We start from the raw sequence: 24,525 nt of genomic DNA on the forward strand, positions 1-24,525 counted from the left end.
ACCGCAACTAAAGAGGCTCGAAACAAACTTTCACTGCCTTCCCAGGAAACGAGAGGTGGAGGTGGAGGAGGAGGAGGAGGAGACATTATGTTGAGAATTGTAATAATATAAAAGCAATATGGCAGGACACCAGAAGATAATTAAGATTCTGTACTAGAAGCTGAACAGAGATTGAGATAATTATAAAAATATAGAATTCTAGTACAGAATTCAATTGTCTCTTGACACTTGCAATATTTGAGTGTCAAAACATATTCCAAAAATAATTATAAAGTAAACAATTCCATGTACATCAGACACTTAAAAATTACGTGTATGAAATATACGCATGGTGTAAAAGTATTAAAGGGCCATTTAGTGATCAGTTTTTAAACTTTTATTAAAGTAAAACACTCAACTACCTTGACCAGTTAAATGTTCACATATCATCACAATTTATTCCCCATATTGATGCACTTTTATGCAAATTGGACAGGTATCACACATCGGATGGGATTTTCCAGCCTCGCATTCCACCAGGATTGGCCAATTCCACCGCAAGTCAGTGGCTTGGTTGCCAAATCTCCTGTGGTGGGTCCCACCATGATGGAGCAGGGAATTCCCAGCCATCACTCAGCACACGATTTCATCACTAAAGCTCGAAAGTGTTCACACAGAGAGCAAAAATATCAACAGCCGAATCAAACGCTTCGCAGACGTGATCAGGGATCAGGTTTTTATACGTACCTCCTGAAGATGGCGGTACAGGAGGAATGTTATTTGTGTTCTAAAGAAAAGAGGATCAAAGCATGAATATTCCATCAAATCCAAGTACAAAGAGAATTACAAAGCCTGTAATAATAGGAGGAGAATTACAATTCTTTTTCTTTTAGATAGGACCAATCCAAAGTTGTATATGGTGAAACACTGGAAACTATCTCCACATTCCCACAATAAAATGACAAATCTAAATCATCATTTGCATTGCCATAACCTCTAGGCTATGGCCCAGGCGCAGGGAAATAAAACTAGTGTAGTTAGGTCTTTGGTGACTAGCATGGATATGATGGGCCTAATGGCCTCTTTCTGTGCCGTGAATGCCTATGAATCTATTCCCATGGATCTAACTGCATGAATAGAAATATTTCATACAATCCCTACAGTGCAGGAGGAGGCCATTCGGCCCATCCAGTCTGCACCTACCACAATCCCACCCAGGCCCTAACCTTAGCTAGTCCCCCTGACACTAAGGGGCAATTTAGCGTGACCAATCCACCTAACCCACACATCTTTGGACTAAGGAAGGAAACCCACACAGACATACGGAGAATGTGCAAACTCCACACAGTGACCCAAGCCAGGAATCGAACCCGGGTTTCTAGTGCTATGAGACAGCAGTGCAAACCACTGTGTCATCCACTATCTATTTCCCCTTCTATCTCAAGATGATTTATTTAACCATGGGCTTTTAACTGTCCATAGTTGTTTGGAAAGATTATCCAGGTTTTATACTGAAGCAGGAAACTCTGATTTGAAAGTGCAATGCTTATAATAGCTCTAAGTTCTAAGATAAAATCTATTGCAGCACACTGCTCAATCAACCTTTTGCATACACTTATCACTTCAGCTTCCACCTCCTGACAAATGTTTAAACAAATTAGTTTTTTAATTCTCATCCAGACTCTCAGAAATGATATTTTGCTGTTCATCTGAGAGGGAGGTCTTATGGCGCAGTGGGTGGGATCCCTGTCTCTGAGCCAGAGGCTCTGCATTAGAGTTCCCACCCCCAGGATTGCTCTGCATTAGAGTTCCCACCCCCAGGATCTGATGATTAGGGAAGGTGCGTTAATAATGCAGCCAAACAGGTCTAGCATCAACCTGTGAATCCTCCCAACACACACACAGCAGGAATAAGGGCAGGATTCCAATAATAGAATTCTATGATCTTATTTGCCTGCAAAAACAACATCCTTAGAAAAAAAGGCTGGCGTGGTTGTGCAATGGTTAGCAATGCTGTCTCAACACGAGGAACCAGATTCAATTCCAGCTTTCGGTGACCGTGTGTGTGGGGTTTGCACGTTCTCCCAGTGTCTGCGTGGGCTTCCTCTAAGTGCTCCCATTTCCTCCAACAGTCCAAAGATGTGCAGATTTGGTGGATTGGCCATGGTAAATTGCTCCTTCGGCATCACAAGATGTATAGGTTGGCTAGATTAACAATGATAAATGTGTGGGAGAGAGCCAGGATAAGATACTCTGTCAGAGAGTTGGTGCAGACTTGATTGTCCGAATGGCCTCTTTCTGCACTGTTGGGATTCTATAAAGGAGCGATTCCTGGTTGGTATGTGATGGAAAAATGTTGGAGCCTCTACCATCACTATCCACAGCTCCAGACTAAACCGGGCACATAGAAGTTCATATTACCACAGCAACGTGGAACTCCATGACCTGTAATACACCATCTTTCACTTCCAAACATAACTGGTCAGAGAGACAACCAGAAACTATGCTCCAAAAAGCAGAGAGATTGACTTTCATTACTGAGCAAAATTCTATATCACGTTACATTCTATTGCAAAGATTCTGACAGTCCAACCTTTATAAAAGAAAGGGATACATTTTAGTGCCTGTGTTTCAAAAATTATTTGAAAATTATAAAGATATCTGGAACCAAATAAAAAGCTCTTTGTTTTTCCTCTCACTATTAATGGAACACACCAGCTCCACACCAAGATAAGTTGATATTGAACAATTGAAGCTTGTTGTTATCTACTGCCTGTTGTTCTCTTAAAGATTACAGCTAGAACTTGCAAAGCTGTGCAGAGAATGCTGCCTGGTGCTTAGTTTGGACAGAACAGAATGGCTTGCTGGATTCTGCATCAGGTGTATCCAGTTTCAGGCAGCCCCCAGGTTCCACCCTTTCCAATTTGTAGTTGAATGTATTTCAGTCAGCCATAGGGCATCACCGTGAACAAATAGGTTGTTCCTATTTTGTGCTGACAAAATGGATTCAATTTCTCCCCCTGACTGTCAACGTTCACATGTCAAGATTGTCCATTTGGCTGAGGTTCTGAAAAAGCCAGTAGAACTTAAAGAATCCCTACAGTGCAGAAGGAGGCCATTTAGCCCATCAAGCACGCACCAACAATAATCCCACTCAGGCCAGCTCCCCATAGCCCTACTTACCTTGCTAATCCCCCTGATTTTTAGGGGATTTTTTTTTAAAAAGGGGAAATTTTAGCATGTGCAATCGACCTAACCCACGCATCACTGGGAGGAAACCAGAGTACTTGGAGGAAGCCCACACAGACACAGGGAGAACGTGCAATCTCCAACTGATAAGTGACTGGAGGCCGGAATTGAACCCGGGTCTCTGGTGCTGAGAGGCAACTGTGCCACCAACAATTACGTTTGAACGACACTCAAAAATCTGCAATTTGCAGATTAGGAATCAACGTAGATTAGTGAGCTCAGGGATAGACAGTGGGACAAAGTGCAAGATAAAGGACAGCAGGGTTTGTGGTACGCCAGCCAGGAGGGTGTTGGAATAGTCAAGTCCAGAGTTAAGCAAGGCATGGATGAGGGTTTTGGCGACAGATTATTTTCACTGACTTGCTATTACAGCATCTTTGTGTTTAAATCCCTCCACAGTTTCCAAATTTGCTATTTTTGCAATCAGGAAATACTTCTCCTTTAATTTTAAACTCTGGCCTCTTGTACACCTGCCTCCCACTCTATCAATAGTGGCCATGCTTTCAACTGTTCAATTTCCATGCTCTGGAACTCCCCCACTTCACTCCCTCTTTTAAAAACTTGGTGCTTTTACCATGCTTCTGGCCACCCATGTTAACATTGCTTTCTTGGACTTGTGTATCCACATTTTTAACTTTGTGACTCTGAAATACTTTCAGACATTTTTCTACATTGGAGATGTTAACAGAAATGCTGGCTGTTGTGGAGGACATCCCACCCCTTTCCTGATTTTAATGGATCACCACACCACACGTGTCCTTTCCAACAAGAGTCACTGGTCAAATAATTAGAAATGGAAAATATCCCCATTTCCTCCCCAGTCCACATGTACTGAGACTAATTCCATTATCATCCGCTACCATGGCAGAAATCAGCAAACTTGCTGAGAATTAAAACTGGGACCTTCTGATTTGCATGGTTACTATTTAAATGTAACGTTGAGACTCTCTTTTTCAGTAATAAGTAACACATGTTTATTAACTAGTTTTTCAATCAATCTCTTTTTCACCCACATTGTAAAGAGTCAGCCCACACGGCATCATTCAGTCTAGTGACTGTTGACTAGAACTTGTCTTAGAACTTACGTTCATACGTGACAATTTCTATAGCACTGCTGCTTGTTAAAATCTCAAACCATACCCTCAGAAAGCATGGTGTACCAGCTAATTCTGAAAGTAGTTGGGAGAATTACTTTTAAAAAACTTTATTTTTTACTTACTGTATGGGAGTTGGACGTGGGATCTTTCACATAAAGAGCGGTGTTCGATTTACGTACGGGATCATTTAAGCTCTTTCCTTGCTGGTCGGAAGAATCCTTTGATTTTGCGCAGCCCATGTTTCTGCAAGAACAATTGTTGAAAACAATCATTTCTGACGCACTCCAGAGGAGCCTTGGCTCAAGAAGTCAAGTACGTATATAATCATTAACAACTCAACAAACTCAAACCCTCAACTGTGCACCCTTATCGCCAGGTGCATTAGAATCATCATCATCTTGAATTCTTACACTGGTGTGGACAATCCGGCCTCTAGTTTACTGGTCTCCTCGGCGGAAGACCAGCTAAAGAACGAGTCGACCTTGTATTCAGATCTCTCCCGGCTATGTTAGTAAAAGTGTAAATCCATTGAAAACAAACAACACAGAATTGGGTACAAAACAATCCCAAATTTCCAATTCCAATCCTACCATGGGATCAGGAGGAGGAGGAGGCAGGAAACACAGGTTGGCATTAATCAACTGGATAATTATTAGAATTGGGCATGATAGCACTTGAAATCGTCACATTTTCCAGATCGTCTCACCCAGGCTTTGAGTGTTAGTTTCCGCACTTCTGGTGTGTTTTTTTTTTAACAGTTCTAAGCAAATTAAAAATATCTGGAGTTCACAACATTTTCTTCACTGGCATTGCTGCAAAAAAAAATCTAAATTAATCAGCACATAACTATAAAATTATTGGCGAAACCTACTTAGGAGCTGGCAAGCAACAAAAACACTGCTGTTATAAATTTAAAAGGCGATAAGTTTGATGTGCACATCATCTTTCAGAGAACTAAATTATTGTGCAGGGAAGTTTGGCAAATTAGCAATTTACATCACCACCCCAAGTTAAAAATAAAAACAGTTAAAAAAAAAAAGTCACAGACCTCACGGCCAAGACTGTCTAAAGCTCACAGAATACTACAGTGCAGAAGAGGCCCTTTGGCCCATCGCGTCTGCACCGATGCATGAAATGCTCTGACCTGCCCACCTAATCCCACAATGTACTTCTGAGATCAAGACAGCCAGGTTCCAACTCCTTGTCAGTGAGAAATTACCAGATACAAGCTAACGCAGCAGCTGGGGTGCTGTGAGTCTGAGAAAGAGAGTCTGGCCTAGGAATAGGAGAAATCCAATAAGAACAGTGCAAAAATCAGCGTTCTGCTCTTTATTATTTAATAATCTCTTTTGGTAAAAACATCCGCATGGGCATAGGGTGAATTAAAGGATTGAGCTCGATTGAATTGGTCCAATAGCTGGCTGACACTAGTTGAGGAACTTGGGTGAGTGAGACCAACTGGTCCAGGGTCAAAATATTACTTAAACGCAGAAAAACTGCAAAAAAAAAAGGACTTAGGGGTACTTGTGCGTGGAATACAGAAAGCTAACACACAAATATAGCAGATATTCAGGGTGGCTAATGGAATTTGGCCCTTATTTCAAGGAAGTTGGGATTTATGAGTTGGGAAGTCTTGCTGCAAATCTACAGGTACTGATGAGAGAGACCACGTCAGCAGTACTGTGAGCAATTTTGATCCTCTTATTTAAGGAAAGATATTCATTGGAGGCAGTTCAGAGAAGGATCACTAGGATGATCCCCAGAGATTGTCTAATGAGGGGGAAGTTAAACAGATTGGGACTTCACGCATTGGAATTTAGAAGAATGAGGGGTGATCTCTCATTCAGGTTAGTACGGTAGCACAGTGGTTAGCACTGCTGCTTCACAGCTCCAGGGACCTGGGTCCGATTCCCGGTTTAGGTCACTGTCTGGGTGGAGTTTGCACATTCTCCTCGTGTTTACGGTGAATCTCTTCTGGGTGGTCTGGTTTCTTCCCACAGTCCAAAGATGTGCGGGTTAGGTCGATCGGCCATGCTAAAATTGCCTTTTAGTGTCCTGGGATGCGTAGGTTAGAGGGATTGGCAGGTAAATATATAGGGATATGGGGGTAGGGCCTGGGTGGGATTGTGGTCAGTGCAGACTCGATGGGCCCAGTGGCCTCTTTCTGCACTGTAGGGTTTGTACGATTCTACATTAGGGCTTCAAACGAACTGATTCAGCCAGTGTGTGGGACTTTTGGGGGGGGGGGGGGGGGGGGTGGTGAAAGGAGGAAGGAAGAGAAAGGATTGACAGCTTCTGTCTTCCAGATGCTGAGTTGAAGGAGATTTAAAAGATATCCAGGATTTGATGTTGCGCAGATTTGCTGATAGCACAGAGACTGTTCATGACGTTGCGAGAACTAGAGGAGAAGCAGTTGTGCGTGTTAACGACAGACATGCAAAAGCTGCCTTTACATGATGTTGCTGATCTGAAGATGGAGTCAAGGAGGGAACTATGCATGCCTACTGTCTGGTAGTTACAATCTTGGGTTCACGTCACACTATCTGTAATCCCCACAACTTGCCTGGCCTTGCAAAATCTCACTAACTGTCCTGGGTAATACACATCTCTTGGACCTGTGTTTAACCCTCCCTCCACTCACATGGTCTGTACCTTTCAGACTTCATTACCTGTAAAGACTCGTTTTCCAACCATTATTTTGTAAATTGAGTTTGTGTCTTTACATGCCCTCACCTGATGAAGAAGGGGCAGCCCTCTGAAAGCAAATGGCTTTTGCTACCAAATAAAGTGTATTGGACTTTAACCTGGTGTTGAGAGACTTCTTACTGTGTTTACCCCAGTCCAACGGCAGCATCTCCACATCATGGTAGTTACAAAACAGGAATCTAAGTTTGTCCATCCAATAACTCTGTTCAGCTTATTTAATCTTCTGAGGGAGAAGACAATTTACAGACAACCTCAGAAGTGGTTGCTTCCCAACAAGGACAACTTCTAAATCTCAGTCTACCTAAAAGGAATGTTATTAATGAGATGATTATTTCCAGCACCCCTGCAGAATAGCAATGTCTTTGACAATTTGATTCGATCCAATCTATAAAACACTCTCTCTTCTTGACTAGACAGCTGGTAATGGATTATTATTATTTTTTCCAAGGATCTGATCCATTATTTATCACTATTGTTGAGGAAAATATATTTTCTTGAGGCCCAGGCTTTTGTCAAAATTCCCTAGTTTAGCATTTACGGCAGATCCGACATTCCTTTCACAAAAAAAATCTGACAATGACAACACAAAATCCAGGTTAGAGTTCTGCTTTTTAACGTAATTTTGGAATTATACTGGTCATACTTTCCTGAATCCTACCTAATTCACATAGGATGGTTCACATCTGGTCCCATCAAATGTGTCTTGCAGGAAGAAGATGGATTTTTATGTTCTATACAAAGGATTCACATCTCAATATTACCCTATTCTTTTCCTAATAAATACAGAAAGATTTGCCATGCATTGCCAATGCTTTTCATTGTTATTTGGTTTGTAAATTTGCAATTGCCTTAATACGATTTCAAGTAGCTGACTATCCTTTAGTTTCAAACAGTTACGTTTTGATCAATAATCACCCCTTTTCAAATTTATGGAAAAATATTATTGGCATCAATAGATAGGCTTTATTATAACTACCCAAATAATGTAGATAACATATCATAGAATCCTTACAGTGCAGGAGGCCATTTGGCCCATTGAGTCTGCACCAAAAACAATCCCATCCAGGCACTATCCACATAACCCTGCTAATTCCCCTAACCTACACATCTTGGGACACTCAAGAGCAATTTAGCATGGCCAATCAACCTAACCCACACATCTTTGAATCGTAGGAGGAAACCCAGGCAGACATGGGGAGAATGTACAAACACCATACAGGCAGTGACCCAAGCCGACATGGGCGGCACGGTAGCACAGTGATTAGCACTGCTGCATCACAGCCCCAGTGACCTGGGTTCGAATCCTGGCTCAGGGTCATTGTGCAAACTCCACACATACATTCTCTGTGTCTGCATGGGTTTCCTCCGGTGCTCCGGTTTCCTCCCACAGTCCAAAGATACGTGGGTTAGGTTGATTGGCCATTCTAAATTACCCCTTAGTGTCCCGGGATGCATGGGTTAGAGGGATTAAATGGGTAAATATATGGGGGATAGGGCCTGGGTGGGATTGTAGTTGGTGCAGACTCGAATGGCTTCTTTCTGCACCGTAGGATTCTATGAAGCCGGGAATCAAACCCAGGTCTCTGGAGCAGCGAGGCAGCAGTGCTAAGCACTGTGCCACCATGCTACCCTATGGATCCTGTGGACTATGTATAGATCCCACTGATAAGCTAAGACAGTGTTACATTTACTCGTCTCTGTGAAAGATGCTAAAATCAGCCTTCCAACTTGTGCAATTTCTCAGTCATGCCTTGCAACATTTGTACCGAACATTTTCGCAAGTTTTATTTGCAAACAGGCACTATTACAGGAGGAAAAAAAAACAACACATTTGGCTAATTTGTCTGTACCAGAACATTGTGTAGTTCCTTCTGAATTTGCAATAGTTAGATGTTGGAGCTCTCTTTTTGCAGAATTATTAGATAAAATTGTCAAACAAGTCAGAGTGTTCATCATTTTCTGTACACACTGATCTTGCCAATGAGTTAACCCAGATATGAAAATAGCAGAGGGCGACTGGCATTTGGGTGGTTATGAACTGGAGCAAGATAATTTCTGCAAAAATTCTTACTCTGGGCAAAATCAGCCCTTTTTTTTAAAAACGTTTATTGATTAGTGTCACAAGCAGGCTTACATTAACACTGCAACGAAGTTACTGTGAAAATCCCCGAGTCGCCACTCTCTGGTGCCTGTTCCGGTACACGGAGAGAGAATTTAGCACAGCCAACGCATCTAACCAGCACCGTGGGAGGAAACCAAAGCAACTGGAGGAAACCCACACAGATGCGGGGATACGGTGGAGGATCCACACGTAGTGACCCAAGTCAGGAATCAAACCCAGGTCCCTGGAGCATGAGGCAGCAGTGCTAAACACCGTGTCGCCCTATAGATTGCATTTAACTATAGCTTTGCTTTGCACTAAAGCCAAAGATACAAAGATGTTGCAGCTAAAGTGGTTTGTCAACGGTCATAGAGAACGTCATAAAACAATTAAACAAAAACTCATTGTCGGATCGAATCAAATTGTCAAATATATTGCTATTCTGCAGGGGCACTGGATAAAGGAAGTTCCTAAACCAAAAGTACTATGGGTAATGGACAAAACAAAATTCCATTGCTTCAGACATACAGAAGAATACAAGAATAAAAACAAGCTGCTGGAATATCGAGAACATTTTATCCATTTGCATCACTTCATTAAGGGTAAAGAAATGACACCACTCGTGGTAATACTGCTTTCAGGCCCACAGGCTCACAGCAAGCAGGGTGTGAGGACAGATAAAAGCCTCAGCTGCCCACACAGTTAGAGGCAAAAGATCTTAGAATCAAAAGATTGAGACATTCCAATTGGCTGCCAATCTGCTACTGCTCATTTTGTTAAACTTCATCCAAGATTTGTTTTCCTTCAGTTCATCCTCATGACTCAGATCTCCAAAGTCTGGCGAGCAGCCTTGTGACGCTGCATTACACACGGCCGACATCTCCCTTGTGTCTCAACGATCAGAGCTGTGCTCTCTACTCAGGGATGGTCCGAGCAGAACACTATTCACCCCGCCACAGTTTACTGATTGTTCTGCTGCCTATGAATCCGAAAAACGTGCTGTTTCGGTGCACCGGCCATGCCGAATTCTCCCTCAATATAACAGAGCAGGCACTGGAGTGTGGCAACTAGGGAATTTTCACAATAACTTCATTACTGTGTTAACGTAAGTCTACTTGTGACACTAATAGATAAACAAACTTTATCTCTGTTTTCAACATTTTAAAAATCGGCTTTAATTACTGTCCTACATTTGTTTGGGTATTGCTGAGCATCTGGCCCACTAAGACTACTCGACTCAAATTTACCCTTAGTCATTGCAAAGGGCGTGTGTTTTTATTTATTTAATCATCTATTTACCTTTCCTACATGCAGTGCTCTGTGTCAAATTTAATTTAGTCGCCCTTTAGTTGATCCACTGCTTTTCCTTTCTTTCTAGACCACTGCTGCTTTGTCTCTGACCAGAAATAGCAGAGATCAAGCAGAGTTGGGCTCAAAATATGCAGTGGGGGAAAGAATGGGACAAATTAGCCCTCAAAACAACCAGCAAAAAAAAAATTCAAGGAAAGGAGGTTCCCCCCTCCCCTATAACATGACTTTACATAACGGCACCTCCATGGCCCAGAGATGAACGATTGCAATCGCAGGTGTCTTACTCAGAGCTGGTAAACACACTGAGTTTGATTGGGGGAGCAGCAAGTTGTAAGCAGCTGCTCCTCCAAATCACAGACTCGACCCCCGCATTCTGCTGCTCTAGTTCCTCCAGAGGTTAGAATGAGAAACTTTCCACGTGGGAATCACAGCAGAAGTCGGCAGTCCCGTGCTCAGTTACAAATTGATACACCAAGGGTGGGATTTTGACACCATCCCTGGGGCATGTTTCACAGGAGTGGAGGTGGCTCACCAATGATCTCACTGAAGTTTAGGCTGTTTGGTGTGGCTTGTCTGTCCCTCTGTGGCGAAGAGGTTGCCATTGGCAGGACCAGAAAATCCCATTGGCGGGGAAAGCTGGGAGAAAAAAAAAAATCACACTCCCAAGAAACTGCACAGTGCAGCAGATACAGAACCTTGAAGTAAATTCTTCCTTTTTCAGTGCACCGATACTGCTCAATGTGGTGCACAGGTACAGACTGAAAAACAAAGAATGAGATCTCCTCTGGAGAAGGACTTCAGAAAAAGGACTTAGCTCATTTAGCTCTTCTGATCAGTAGGATCATGGCTGTATCTCCACTTTCCTGCCTTTCCCCTATAACCCTCTTCTCTCCTAGAATTCAAAACTTGGTCTTAAATCTAGAGTAAATTTTATGACCCAGCCTCTGCTGCTCTGTGGGGGAGAAGATTCACACCCTCAGAAGAAATTCTTGGCCAATTCCACCTTAAATGGGAGACCCCCTTATTTTGAAACTATGATTCTCTTTGTTTCAAGTGCCCTACCAGGAGGTAATATACTTTTCAGCATCTAAACGGTCAAACCCTTTATAATCTGTGTTTCAATGTGATCATGTCTCATTTTTCTGAGCACCAATGAATACAGGCCCAATCTGTTCAACCTATTCTCATAGGGCAACCCCCTTCATGCCAGGAATCAGCTTAGTGAACCTACTCTGAATTGTCCCACAGAAACCCTACAGTGCAGAAGGAGGCCATTCGGCCCATCGAGTCTGCATCGACTACAATCCCACCCAAGCCCTACCCCCATATCCCAACATATTTACCCACTAATCCCTCTAGCCTAGGCAACTCACGACTCTAAGGGGCAATTTTTAGCATGGCCAATCAACCTAACCCACACATCTTTGGACTGTGGGAGGAAACCGGAGCACCTGGAGGAAACCCATGCAGCCATGAGGAGAATGTGCAAACTCCACACAGACAGTGACCCAAGCTGGGAATTGAACCCAGGTCCCTGCAGCTGTAAAAGCAGCAGAGCTAACCATTGTGCTACCGTGCTGCCCATAGTCTCCAAGGCAAACATGTTCCACCTTTAAAAGGAGACTGGGGCTGGATATTGCTGTCTTGAGGCTCAGCATACCACCTGTAGTAAAGATAAATGGTGGTGGGGCAAAGTTAAATTTCCCAGGCAATTCCTGTTGCCTACCATTTAATTAGTGCTAGAAATGCGCTGGTTTGTGAATCAATGTGCACACAGTGACTTTGGGCTCAATCTTTCAAACGCCTGCCTCAGTTTTGAATTTGTAAGATTGAAATTTTTAGCAAGGTTGGCGAGTTCCTTAAGACTGTGGTGTTTAGTTACCTACTTAGTAATCTTTAAGAGCTCAACTGTATTCAGCTCTGGAGGGTTTGTTTATACAGCTTGGTACTGGATTATGATGAAGACTGGCAGAGTTCCAGATCTAGAAGGGATGGTTTACACAGTTGACAAGGGGGCTGAGAGCTTTGTTTAACTGAAAGTTTTATCACCATTTAATGAGATTAAGTTTCTTGGAAGTAGGTTTGAGAAGGGTTGTTTATTTTGACAGTTCTGTGAGCTTCACACCTGGAACAGTCTACACAGCTTTGGTCTTCTTATCGGAAGAAAGATATACTGGCATTGGAGGCAGCCCAGAAAACGTTCACTAGGTTGACCCCAGGTACGGAAGAGTTTTCTCAAGAGAAGAGGCGGAGTAGATTGGGTGTGTACTCATTAGAATTCAACAGAATGGAGAGGCAACTTTGAGACAAAGAGGATTCTCAGGGGCTTGACAGGGTAGAGGCTGAAAGGTTATTTCCTCTTGTGGCAGAGTCTAGGACCAAAGGGCATAACCTCAGTGTCATCTATTTAAGACAGAGATAAGAGGAACTTCTAGATGGTAGTGAATCTGTGGCATTCTTTACTACAGAGGACTGTAGAAGCTGAGATCTGTACAAGGCTGGGTTGTTAAGTATGTTGAAGGTGGAAATACAGATTTTCAATCAGTAAGGGAATTAAGGGTTTTGGGGACAAGACAGGAATGTGGAGTTGAGAAGCATCAGATCAGACTGAATGGTGAAGCAAACTTGATGGGCTGAATGGCCATCTTCTGCTCCTGTGTGTTATGGCCTTCTGCGTATTCCATAATGCCCATGTCTCTCTCTCTCTCTACTAAAATAAATAGGAAGGACTTTTTCATAATGATACTTTGCTAATGTTTGCCTGAATTAAATGCTCCAATTAAGTTCTTGGAAATGAACAGCCCGTGTTATCGGACAACAAATTTTATGAAAAATTGGGCACACAAAATGGAAGCAGACTAAAGTTACACTCAGTGTCTCCACTAAAAATCACAAAGTAACAGACACTGATCAGTAGGCAACAGCACGCTTTTAGAATGCAAATGAGGGCTAGCACAGAAGGGAAATTGGACAGGATGGCACCTACAGGAACTAAATTAAAAAACACATCCCCACCCCATCAAAATCAGCACTTCTAAAACAGTCAAACAACCCGTGGAGACACCTAAAATTAGCATAGTTAAGGAAACGTCCCTGACCCCTCAAACCTCTTTTGAGATCAATGACACACCTATGGTTCAAACCCCAGAGATTCTAGACCATTAATAACCAGACAAAAACAATTAACACACACTTAAAACAATTGCTTCAACACTCGAAAACATCGAGACAGGATGGCTGAAGTCAAATACTGTAAATAAAGGATTAGCATTTGAATTGCATACTACACCGAAGTTCAGCTATAACCGTAGCCCGTCGTGGGGGAGTCTTTAGTGTGCTTTCGGGATAGTCCGACTGTGTGTCCTGACTGCACCTCCGTCGACGTAAAAGAAAATAAAGCTGTACCGCTATTGAACTACACCCCAAGTCCGTAGTGGTTGTTTCACCCACTCACGCTAACAGACCAGTTATGTCACAGGCGTGACTTTTAACGTTACTTAAATTCTACTTGTTGTTGACTAAGCAGTGTCTTTATTAGCATGCAATCTGTTATGAAAACAGTGCACTTTTGACTACTGTTCAAACTAGAAGTTCAGGAGATTAATCTGGATACCTTAACGGTTTGGAGTAGTACGTATAGGTTCGGCTACAATTTGTTTTGTAAGCGAATCCATTGCCACACTCCAGTAAATTCACCATAGACCATCAGTTCTTCTGTATCTAAGAAACAGCCGCATTTTACCTATTTATTTAAAAGGCAGCTAGTTTCACTTCCTTCAGAGGTGAACTCCTCATCCACCCATTTCAGCCCCTTTCACTTTCTGCATTCAGACCTGGCCTTAATGTTGGTGCTGTGGTAAAAGAAAATGTTTGGCAGGACACCTCACACTTATATCTTTCCTTTTGTGTGACGTCATTCAGAACACATTTGTGGCAGAACCAAGCTATTTAAATACCTACATGCAAATTGCTAAATTAGTTTCCCTGCCAATTATACCACATGCATGTGTTTTGCTGCTGCGTCGTAGGGGTTTTAGAGATAGTTGAATCTCCTAAAAATAAACAGCGAAAGTTCGTTGTCTTTTTTAAGACCAGAACTATTTATTTGTACGAGTACGTATGCAATTGGACCTCCACACAAGGCAAGAGCTTCTGCTCAGTCATGACATTATATCCAGTTTCGCACATGCTTCTGATGTTAACCTTGCTGTTCTACTTCTCTTCCAAGTCTTTGTTGCCGTCATATTTACATCCACCTCCATCTCTCCCCAAAGTCTCAGACTTTACAGGCTTTGTCTCTGAAGTACCTTGGACTGAGCACCAATCTGGTTTTGATCTACTTTGGAGATCAAGCATATTTAGCACTCTTCCCTTCTGTTGGTGTGGGATTATGCCCTCTGGTCCTAGACTCACACAAAGGGGAATAACCTCTCAGCAGCTACTCTGTCAAGCCCCTTGAGAATGCTACACGTCTCAATAAAGGTCGTGCCTCCTTCTCGGTGATTGTAGAGCTTGTAGTTTCCTCCTCTTCCGGATTGGAACGGTAAGCCCAAATTTCTATTCCCTTTCTCTTCAAGGACATTAAGGTTCTGAGGTTTCTCCATCATGATACTCCAGCCTACCTCAACTTCACAACTAGGATGGTACAGAGGTTTTCCAATGTTAGTCTTGCAAGTATATACTCTGTCTCCACCTTCAGTGCTGGTAACTCACGTGGTGTATATCTGTAAACTGCACGGCTCAGCTGTTTCTCTATTCTTCCTCATGGTGTTTTAACAGCTCATGGCCGTTCGTGGGGATGTGGTGTTTAATTCAGAGATGGAAGTTGTAAATGGTGAAAAATTCTGTAGTGGTGAGGATCAATAAATCAGAAGAACTAGAGTAACATCTTTGTTCATCTTTAATAGCTCCACAATGGCTGACACTCTTCTCTTGGCCTCTCCATTTGTTTGAGGAAAGCGAGGTGAACTGGTTACATATACAAAGTCATATTAATTTTAGAAATTTTGGAATTGGTCACATGCAGCTCAAGATTGTTAAACATTAAGTCCAGAATGTATTGAATAAGTTGGAGCAATTGAATCACTGCTCCTGCCTTGCCGACACGCAATTGATTTATTTCAATCCACCGTGAATAATAAGCAAGAACAATAAAAGGAAGATTTTCCCCTAAAAAGTCCAATCCCATGCACTCCCACAGCCTTGATGGAAAAGGCAGTGGTAATGCTGATTCTGTGTTTCTGGCTTTTGGGGCACAGGTAATTCAATTAGAAATCAATTCTTCTGCAGGACAAGTAATACCCAGGCACCAAACTGATCTGCGTGGGTTTCCTCTAGGCGCTCCAGTTTGCCCCCACAGTTAGAAATAGGTGCTGATTTGGTGTGCTGGCCCTGCTAAATTCTCCCTCAGTGTACTCGAACAAGCACTGGAATGAGGTGACTAGGGGATTTTCACAGTAACTTCATTGCTGCGTTAACGTAAGCCTGCTTGTGACAGTAATAAGCAAATTAGTCTGGGTCATAATGTGCCAATATTTCTGAAGAGATTAAAAATTGTTTAATCTTTTCAAAAGCATTTTGCTGGTCCATGTTCCAGCACCAGTGTTGGAACATGGACTGTTTCAGTCTGAAAAGATGTCTCACTGACATCTGCTAAATTCAAAGGAACTTGTGTACTTGATTTAGCATCCCTAGGAATCATTGAAACTCATATTCCTCTGCTGCAGGAATTCTTTTATAAGTTTTGCTTTGCAGATCAACTGAGATTCCTGTGGCTTGCATGATGTGGCCTCCAAACTTAATCATGGGTCTGGCTTGGCAAACTCACATTTTTCATTCAGTGTAAGGTCTGCATCTTGCAGAGCTCTCTGAACTGCTCTGACCCTGCAACGATGCTCCTCGTGCAAAGATCCACGTACGAGCATATCATCCATTTGACACCTTGCTTCTTCCATGCCTTCTGAAATATCGGACATTGTTCTTTGGAAACTCTCTGGAGCAGGCACCGTTCCAAAGGCAACTGATTGACAACAATGATCGATGGGCATCAGATATGTGGTCAGCAATCTGGACTGTTTGTCTAGAGATAAACGCTAAAATCCATTGTTCACATCTGAACTGGTAATTAAAGTGTGCTTGTTTAGTTTTGAGGCTCTTGTCCACAGAGATCTCACATTCTGCTGCTTTGTTTTGCTAAGTTAACTTTACACAGATTCTTAGGGTGTTCCGTTTTTGACCACAACCATATCTGAACACCATTTTGTTGGCACGGTGTCTAGTGAGATAATCCTTTACTACTGATTATTTTTCACTTCAACCTTGACTTTGTCAGAGTGGCTAAGGGACTTGTGTGTGTGTATGTGTGTGAACAACTTTGGGAATTTGTTTTAACCCCAGTGTAAGGCATGTGCCTCTGCTTAGTAGAGCATTCTTAATTTTCAATGACAGGGAGGTTCAAGGATTTCAGGAATCTTTATATTTCACATTCACCATGAGCTCGCCATTCATTTTTACTGTAGTCTCCCCAGGACTTTGCAATTTAAGAGGGTTGCCATAGAATTTACTTGAGTGATTTTTTAATCATTCTGCTACAGGATGAGTGCCTCTGGCTAGGCCAACACTTATTGCCCATCCCCATCTGCCCTTCAGGGAGGTGGCAGTGGGCTGCCTTCTTGAACCCACTGTAGCCTACCCACAGTGCTGTTAGGGAGTTCCAGAATTTTGACCCAGTAACGTTTTGCGACAAATTGGGTCACTGTGTGGAGTTTGCACATTCTTCCCGCATCTGTAGTTTCCTTCCACAGTGCAAAGATGTGCAGGTTAGGTTAACTGGCCATCTTAAATTGCCCCTTAAGGTGTCCTGAGATGCTTAGGTTAGAAGAGTTAGTGGGAAAAGTGAGGAGTTATGGGGATAGGACCTGGGTGGGATTGTTGTTGATACAAACTTGGTGCACTGAATGGCCTCCTTCTGCACTGTAGGATTTCTATGATTCTATGACAAGTGAAGGAATGCCAATATATTTCCAAGGTGGTTCGATGAAACTTAAGGGAACACAAGGTTTGCCGCTGAATCCTGGGTCCAGGTGGGAACATACACAGTTCATTTAATTTACATTCTTCAGGCCAAGGAGTGTCAGTGTGCAGCTGTGCAAAAAGGGAGAAAGAAAGAAGAACTGCATAAAAACCTAGATCAAATGACTTGTTCATTCAAAATCATGCAACTGTCCCAAGGATGGGCCAAAAGGTTGCTGACTCCGTGCTATAGGCCACTGGGGAAAAGCAGTGCTGTTTTGCTCAGCACGGCTGAAGATGTGAAATTGTGCAAGGTGAAGCTTGAGTGAAATCCATGGGAAAAGAACCTTGGAAGGCAAGATTGAAATCCTGCAAGATGGCCATTGCTGAAGCCTTTTGTGTGGAAGCGACTTTGAAAGAGAATTCCAAGATAAGATCTTCAAAAGTGGAGATTCGCAACCCTCGCGAGAAAAATGAAGTTCCAGTGAGACTTATTGACTCATAACGTGACAAATGTTTGAGTGGGTTGTTGAGAAATCCATGGAATTTGGTTTGGTCACATCTGGCATTTAGTTTGTAGTGTAGAGTATCTGATCACAGTTTCTCTCTTAATTCATGTGTATATTTTCCTGGATGTTAGAATACAAGATAGATATTGTAAATTGTTTCAGCTTTTTAAAATTGTATAGTAACATTTTCTTTGTTTGTCAAAACTGTGGAATCTTGTGGTTTTATTCTTTTGGTAAGCCTCTTGAATCTCACAATTTGTTTACGTTAAACAAAGTTCCCAAACTGGATCGTCATCCAAAATCCAAGGTTCTAGCCAAGGGTCATAAAAGTAGTTTAAATGGGAACTTGCAGGTGATGATGTTCTCATGTATCTGCTGCCTTTGTCCTTCTTAATCGTTGAAGTCACAGATTTGGAAGGTGCTGTCTAAGGACCCTTGTGAGTTGCTGCAGTGCATCTTGTAGATGGTACACACTGTACATTGGTGGTGGAGGGATGGGGTGTCAAATGGATTGCTTTGCCCTGGATGGTGTCAAGCTTCTTGGAGTTGAACTCAAGGACAGGACTGCATCCCACTCTTGAATTGTGCCTTGTAAAGTAGAAATCCCTGCTCCAGTTTCTAATGTAAACTTTGTGGGACGTTCAGTACTTCAATACTTTGTCACTCATCTCCCCTAGGATGGTTAATTTTTGTTTTGTAGATTTTCCACTTATACCTGGTTCTGCTTTAGAACTCTCTTCCCCGTGTTACAGGTTGTTAGCATTTTTGGAGTGACAATTTTAAAATTACCTATTGTGGCAGGGGATACAGAAATCCCTGCTTTTGAGATTATTAAAACAAGTAGATTAGTTTAAAAATGGGGACCACAGTGTGCCTTATATACCAAAGGTATCACAATGTGCCTGACTTATGTATCATACAAAGATATATAATCATTTTTGAACTAGTATCGTGATTTAAACTATCATGGTACTTTCTTGTGGGTTTGAGCCAACAAGCAATTTATCCCTTAGCATAATGAGAAATAAGTTTAATAAAGTGTACTAATGTAATTGGACCATTCAGCTTGGATGATTGGTTGGGCAGGAGTATAAAATCTTCAGAAATGTATTTCCTTTGTACCCATGTGATGCAAGGTCAGACAGAATCCTTTGACACTCTCTCTCCCCCAATGTGTATTGGTCAAATAAAGAACTTTTTAACAGTATACTGTCTTTTGCAAGTCTCTATTAGCTGAACTGGCTGAATGTAAAACTTCCCAGAGGGAAGCCCCCTCTCTCTCTCTCCCCCGCCTCCCCCCCCCCCCCACCTTGCATCTATTTTTCCACAGTTGTGGCACTCCACATTTCCAGCAGGACATTCTTCTCACTTACACCAGACACACTGCAGACATTTTAAAATGGCAGTTGGTGCAATTTTCATTTTATAACCTACAAATTGAATGATCTCACTCAATCTTATCCTCGCAACCCATCCTTCCCCACATACTAAACCCAGCCCTGTTTTTCAGGTTCCATTTATCTCACAATCTTTACTGCTTTCACCAGCACTAAACCATCCCTTGCCTGGAAGGCATCCAATAACACTGTCTAATATCCCAATGATCCTGTCGCAAGTCAACATGTTTTTTTTAAAAATTCCATAAGCACATTTCATGCCAGCCAATAGAGATGACTGATAAACAGACGTTTTGTTTTCTTCTGTTCAATTTAGCCCACTCAATTATTACGTTCTGACAGGCGTGGAGAGCTTACGTGACTTCTTCATAAGAAGCTGAAGACTCAATCTCCTTCCTACCTCCTTTTAAATTATCAGCAATAGTTCCTACAGCATAAATTGGGTACTGGCCAGTTAGTCTGGCCCTTTTTCTGTAATCTGAAAGCAGTTCTCTACCTGGGTCTGCTGTAGGCATCCTACACTGAAATGGTTCTCTGGTTGGGTGGACTCCATGCTTCTGCTGAACATGGGAATTGTTATTGCATTTAATCCAGCTGTTTTTGGCATGTGCCCACTGTTGCTGGTCTCTGGGTCTGTGTCATAGCTTGCCTCTCGCAATGTTCTGACATCTTGGATTTTTTTTAAAATTTCCTGCCTTTGAGGTTCTTTTCTTTTTTTTTTGACAGCCCTGTAGCTTCTTTCAGTCTTTCACTCACTGCCACCATGTTTTGTTGTGCGCTAGGCATTTAGAGAGTTTGACGATTGCCTAGTTGCCCTGTCGAGCCCACAGTCCTTTGAGCCAGCACCTTCACCAAAAGCCAAGTGCTTCTGCTCTTCCCCTCTACTTCGAAGCTGACATCAAGATTACATTAGCATCACATCTGCTTCTGCCCTTAATCTACATCATTCCCACCAAATCCTTATCTCCAAAATATTCACATCTTCCCATAGCAGATTATAACTCAAAAAGGAATGGACTGTTGCATCAAGGATTTATTTTAATAGATTGACACAAGGTATCAATGTTTTCCATGCATTCTTAGGTTTTCAAAACATCCCAGCCTGGTGTATGCCCCATATAATTAGCCCTCAAAGGATCCCCCCTCCGCCATTTACACTCAATTCTGGCATTTTTGTTTTGTTTACACATCCTGCAAAATTGACTTCATGTCTTACAGAATTACATAATTAGATTTGAATATTTCTTGGGAGGAAAGTACAAAGATTCCCCTTCCCTCCACAGATAAATGCAGCCGTGTGAATTGCAAATAGAATCACGGATCTTGCCCTACCTCATCATATTTCTCCAGACTCAGTCATCATCTTTGGGGAGCTTCTATCTACTCAGGTTATCAAATGTTACCCACAGTGTTAGGCTAAAGAGGTTAAGGGATTCTGTCCCTCTTTGGTTCTGGTTGCTTTGAGGATACAGTTAAGCTCACGTCAACACCTTACATAGCTACATGGTATTCTGACAATGTGACTATAGTGTTGACATCTTCTGTTGCATTCTTCATTTGGTCTTTAAACAGCCATCCAGGCTTCATTGTTTTCACTAACATCTTGTCTCTTTCCTCATGGAATGGTAGTTTTCCATCAGAAGAACTTCATACTCCTTTCCGCCAAAGTTGGCGAAATGTGATCCAAGGGGCAACTTTAAGGCTAACATTGATTAGCTGGTGCTCAATAAATTTCTCACAGCTATTGTAGGACCATAACCAGGTTATAATACCAATACAACTGTTTCTCCTACAATTAAAGGTCTTCTGATTTCTTTGGTGTGTCTTTTTATAGCTCTTTGCCAACGCAAGGGCATTTCATGCCACTTAAGTGAGTAAAACCAATACTTGTGTGAAATTTGATCATTTCTTCTATTTATTTGGTAGGTATTCAATGGCAGGGAAGTGTGATACGCTTTCAGTTCTTGTCATTTAAAAAATTTATAGGATACAAACATCAATGGCAAAGTCAATATTATTTACTGATCCACAGGTGTGTACGATGGCACAGTAGTTGCCACTGCTGCTGGCATTGCTGCCTTACAACACGAGGAACCTGGGCTCGATTCAAGCCTTGGGTGACTGTCTGTGCGTAGCTTGCACACTCTCCCTGTGTCTGCATGGGTTTCTTCTGGGTCCACCTGTTTCCTCCCACAGTCCAAAGATGTGTAAGTTAGGAGGATTAGTGGGGTAAGTAAATACATGGGGGTATGGGGATATGCTGGCTAAGATGCTCTCTCAGAGAGTCGCTGCAGAATCAATGAGCTGAATATCTCTTCCTGCACTGTAGGGATTCTATGATTCTAAGCAACCTTGAGAAGGTGGTGGTGAGCCACTTTCTTGAATCGCGACAGTCTGCATGGCATAGGTACCCCACAGTACTGTTAGGGAGGAATGTAGCTTTGATTTATGAATTCCTATATATCATGAGAATTAATCTAATCCTTTTTAATTTGAACATGATGCAATAGAGCAGAATCATAGGTTCAGATAAAATTCTTTCCTCTGGTTGCTTAGAACAAGTCCCTGACATTTTGTTCAAACTGCTTAACTTATTGTTTGCATCTTACTAGGTTCCGTGTGTTCTCTGTGCATTATTTTGGGCCACGCAGATATCACCATTTTAACGTTAGTTCATTCTGAATCACCAGCTCCCAACCTGCTCTCTAGCTTTGAACTTTCCAGCCAGCAAATACTGTTTCACAATTAGCATGCAGATCTCAGCTTATAGCCTGTTCCCCATCTCATGCAGTCCGAATGCTCTTCAAACATTACTCACATATAAAATGGACCAATGCTTAAAATCTTCAATCTAATTCAATTCTTCCTGATGCAGCTCATGACATCTGCTGAGATCAGGATTTTTTTTCCTAGTGGAATTTCCTAGAGAAATTATCTCCATGAGACTTACAAGCAAAATCTTTCAATTTCAAGATGTACCTGATCAATATTTATATGACCTAGTTGAGATGTAAATGACTATATTCAGTTACTTTGTGGGGGGGGGGGGGGGGGGGAAGGTCATTCATGATTTACTCAATTACTTTAATAATGCTATTATAAGTGGTGAGTACCAAAAGGGTAATATAGTTACTGGACTAGTTATCCTGAGAAACCTAAATCTCACAGCAATTTAAGAATGTAAATTCAGTTTCTTTCTTAAAATCCAGAAATAAAAAGTTGCTTTAACAAAACACATATAAAACTGTGAAATTGTTGTAGAAAAGAAAACACTGTTCATTTTTGTTCCAGAAATATGTAGTCATCCTTCACTAGTTTAGTCTATGAGTGACTCAAGTCCTAGACCAACATGATTAACTCTTGACTTGCGCTCTGAAGTGGCCTAGCAAACCACTTTTATCAAATCATTGTGAAAAATATCACATGGACAGCAGCAGTTCAAGGCAGCCCACTGACATGCTCCAAGGATGATTAAAGGTCTATGAGCAATTTACAATTCACGGGAAATGCATGCTGGTGTTGCCAGTGACACACATGCCCAAGAATGAGAAATACTGGATTCATTTTTGTAATAGACAAATTCTGCACAAATTACATATTACAGATGCAAAACAGTTGTCCAACCTATCATATACCGGTAACGTTGCAATGTTGTAGCTGCTCTAACCACCACCTCGCGTTGTGGTGAACCTGTGTTAGCTACTGACTGGTAATACTGACAATAGAAACAGCCATTTCACAATGTTACAGAGAAAGTCGCAGCACTATAATGCTGTTTTCTAACGATGTTATGTCAAACAAAATATATTAAAAAATTTATAGAATTTAATACTAAAGCGGGAACAATAAATTCTCTTTCCCAGCATCCCACCAACCCATTTTGAATGTTTATTATTTAAACTTCTCACTCTAATGACAAACAAAAGTAAAACATAAAGCAGTGTTTCTGAGAGGCCCATGATCAATAAATTTATCATTGGTAATAGTGCACAGGAAACAACCATTTTTATAATAAAACCCAGGGTGAGCATGTACAATTCTGCATTTCTTTCTTGACGTGCGTTACCTATTTGCAGTTATTACTGCCATCTTAATTCAACAGTAAACTTGATCAGTGTCTTTCCAGTCTCTTCCCCTCACCACACAGAGGCACAGCGATTAGCACTGCCACCTCACAGTGCCAAGAACCTGGATTCAATTACCTGCTTGGGTCACTGTCTGTGAGGAGTTTGCATGTTCTCCCTATGTCTGCGTAGGTTCCCTCCCACAGTCTCAAAGACGTGCTAGTTGGGTGCATTGACCCGAACAGGCGCTAGACTGTGGCGACTAGGGGAATTTCACAGTAACTTCACTGCAGTGTTAATGTAAGCCTTGCGACTAATAAACAAACATTTTTTTCATATTTACCAACGGGAGTTGAATCTACTGAAAAGTTAACTCTTATTTGCCACAAAGGAGCCAAAAGGATGCAACTGAAAATATGCCCCTATACCCACAGCCACTTAGGAACATGTCTATTCCAGCTGAACTGGATACAAGTAAACACCATCGATCCTGCACATAACAGATTGAAATTCACCTCAATTGTCATCCCATTTTAGTTCATCATCTCACCTCTTACTAAGCCTCTCTTTTACTTAAATGCTCATATTAACCGAGTCCACTATCTAACTGACATTATTGCATTATTTCCTTCCTGTTCCCTTCCATGGCAGTGATGCTGCTTATTCCCCCTCCTGTAAAACGAAAACTATCTCCAAATCTGTATTGCAGAATGGGGACATATTTCACATTGCATCATAAAGAAACAATGTGCAATGTGCAAACCCATTTAACGCGCAGTCTAAGGTCCACATAAAGCAATGGTCTGGATTTCCGCTGTGACAAAGAGCCTCTCTGTGTCAAAAATGGCAGGAGTGCCTTAAAATCAAGCCCCGCCCTTGAACATGGCAGTTTAGAGATTACTGATAATACAATAAACTGTCTGTGCTTTATATGCTCTGTCTGAGGCCAGAACTCTCCATTCACCTGACGAAGGGACTAACCCCGAAAGCTTGTGAATCTATTATCAAATAAATCGGTTGGACTAAAACCTGGTGTTGTCAGACTTTTTACTGTGTTTACGCCAGTCCAACGCCGGCATACCCACATCATGACTTCCCATT

At 41.9% G+C, this 24,525-nt stretch overlaps 1 protein-coding gene across 2 annotated transcripts in view; it reads right to left on the reverse strand.

Moving 5' to 3' along the window:
• The window catches only part of hck (HCK proto-oncogene, Src family tyrosine kinase), an 88,986-nt gene that overhangs the window by 54,520 nt on the left and 9,941 nt on the right, over positions 1-24,525 (reverse strand). For both annotated transcript variants that reach the window (XM_080204825.1, XM_080204826.1), the window contains exons 2-3: positions 4,448-4,568; positions 727-766 (exon numbers count right to left, since the gene is read on the reverse strand). In XM_080204825.1, coding sequence (XP_080060951.1) covers positions 727-766; positions 4,448-4,564 — 157 coding nt within the window. In that variant the 5' untranslated portion in view covers positions 4,565-4,568. The remainder of the gene's footprint in view (positions 1-726; positions 767-4,447; positions 4,569-24,525) is intronic.

The sequence above is a fragment of the Carcharhinus amblyrhynchos genome, chromosome 16 (assembly GCF_965287045.1).
Source record: "Carcharhinus amblyrhynchos chromosome 16, sCarAmb.v2.hapA, whole genome shotgun sequence".
Taxonomy (NCBI): Eukaryota; Metazoa; Chordata; class Chondrichthyes; order Carcharhiniformes; family Carcharhinidae; genus Carcharhinus; species Carcharhinus amblyrhynchos.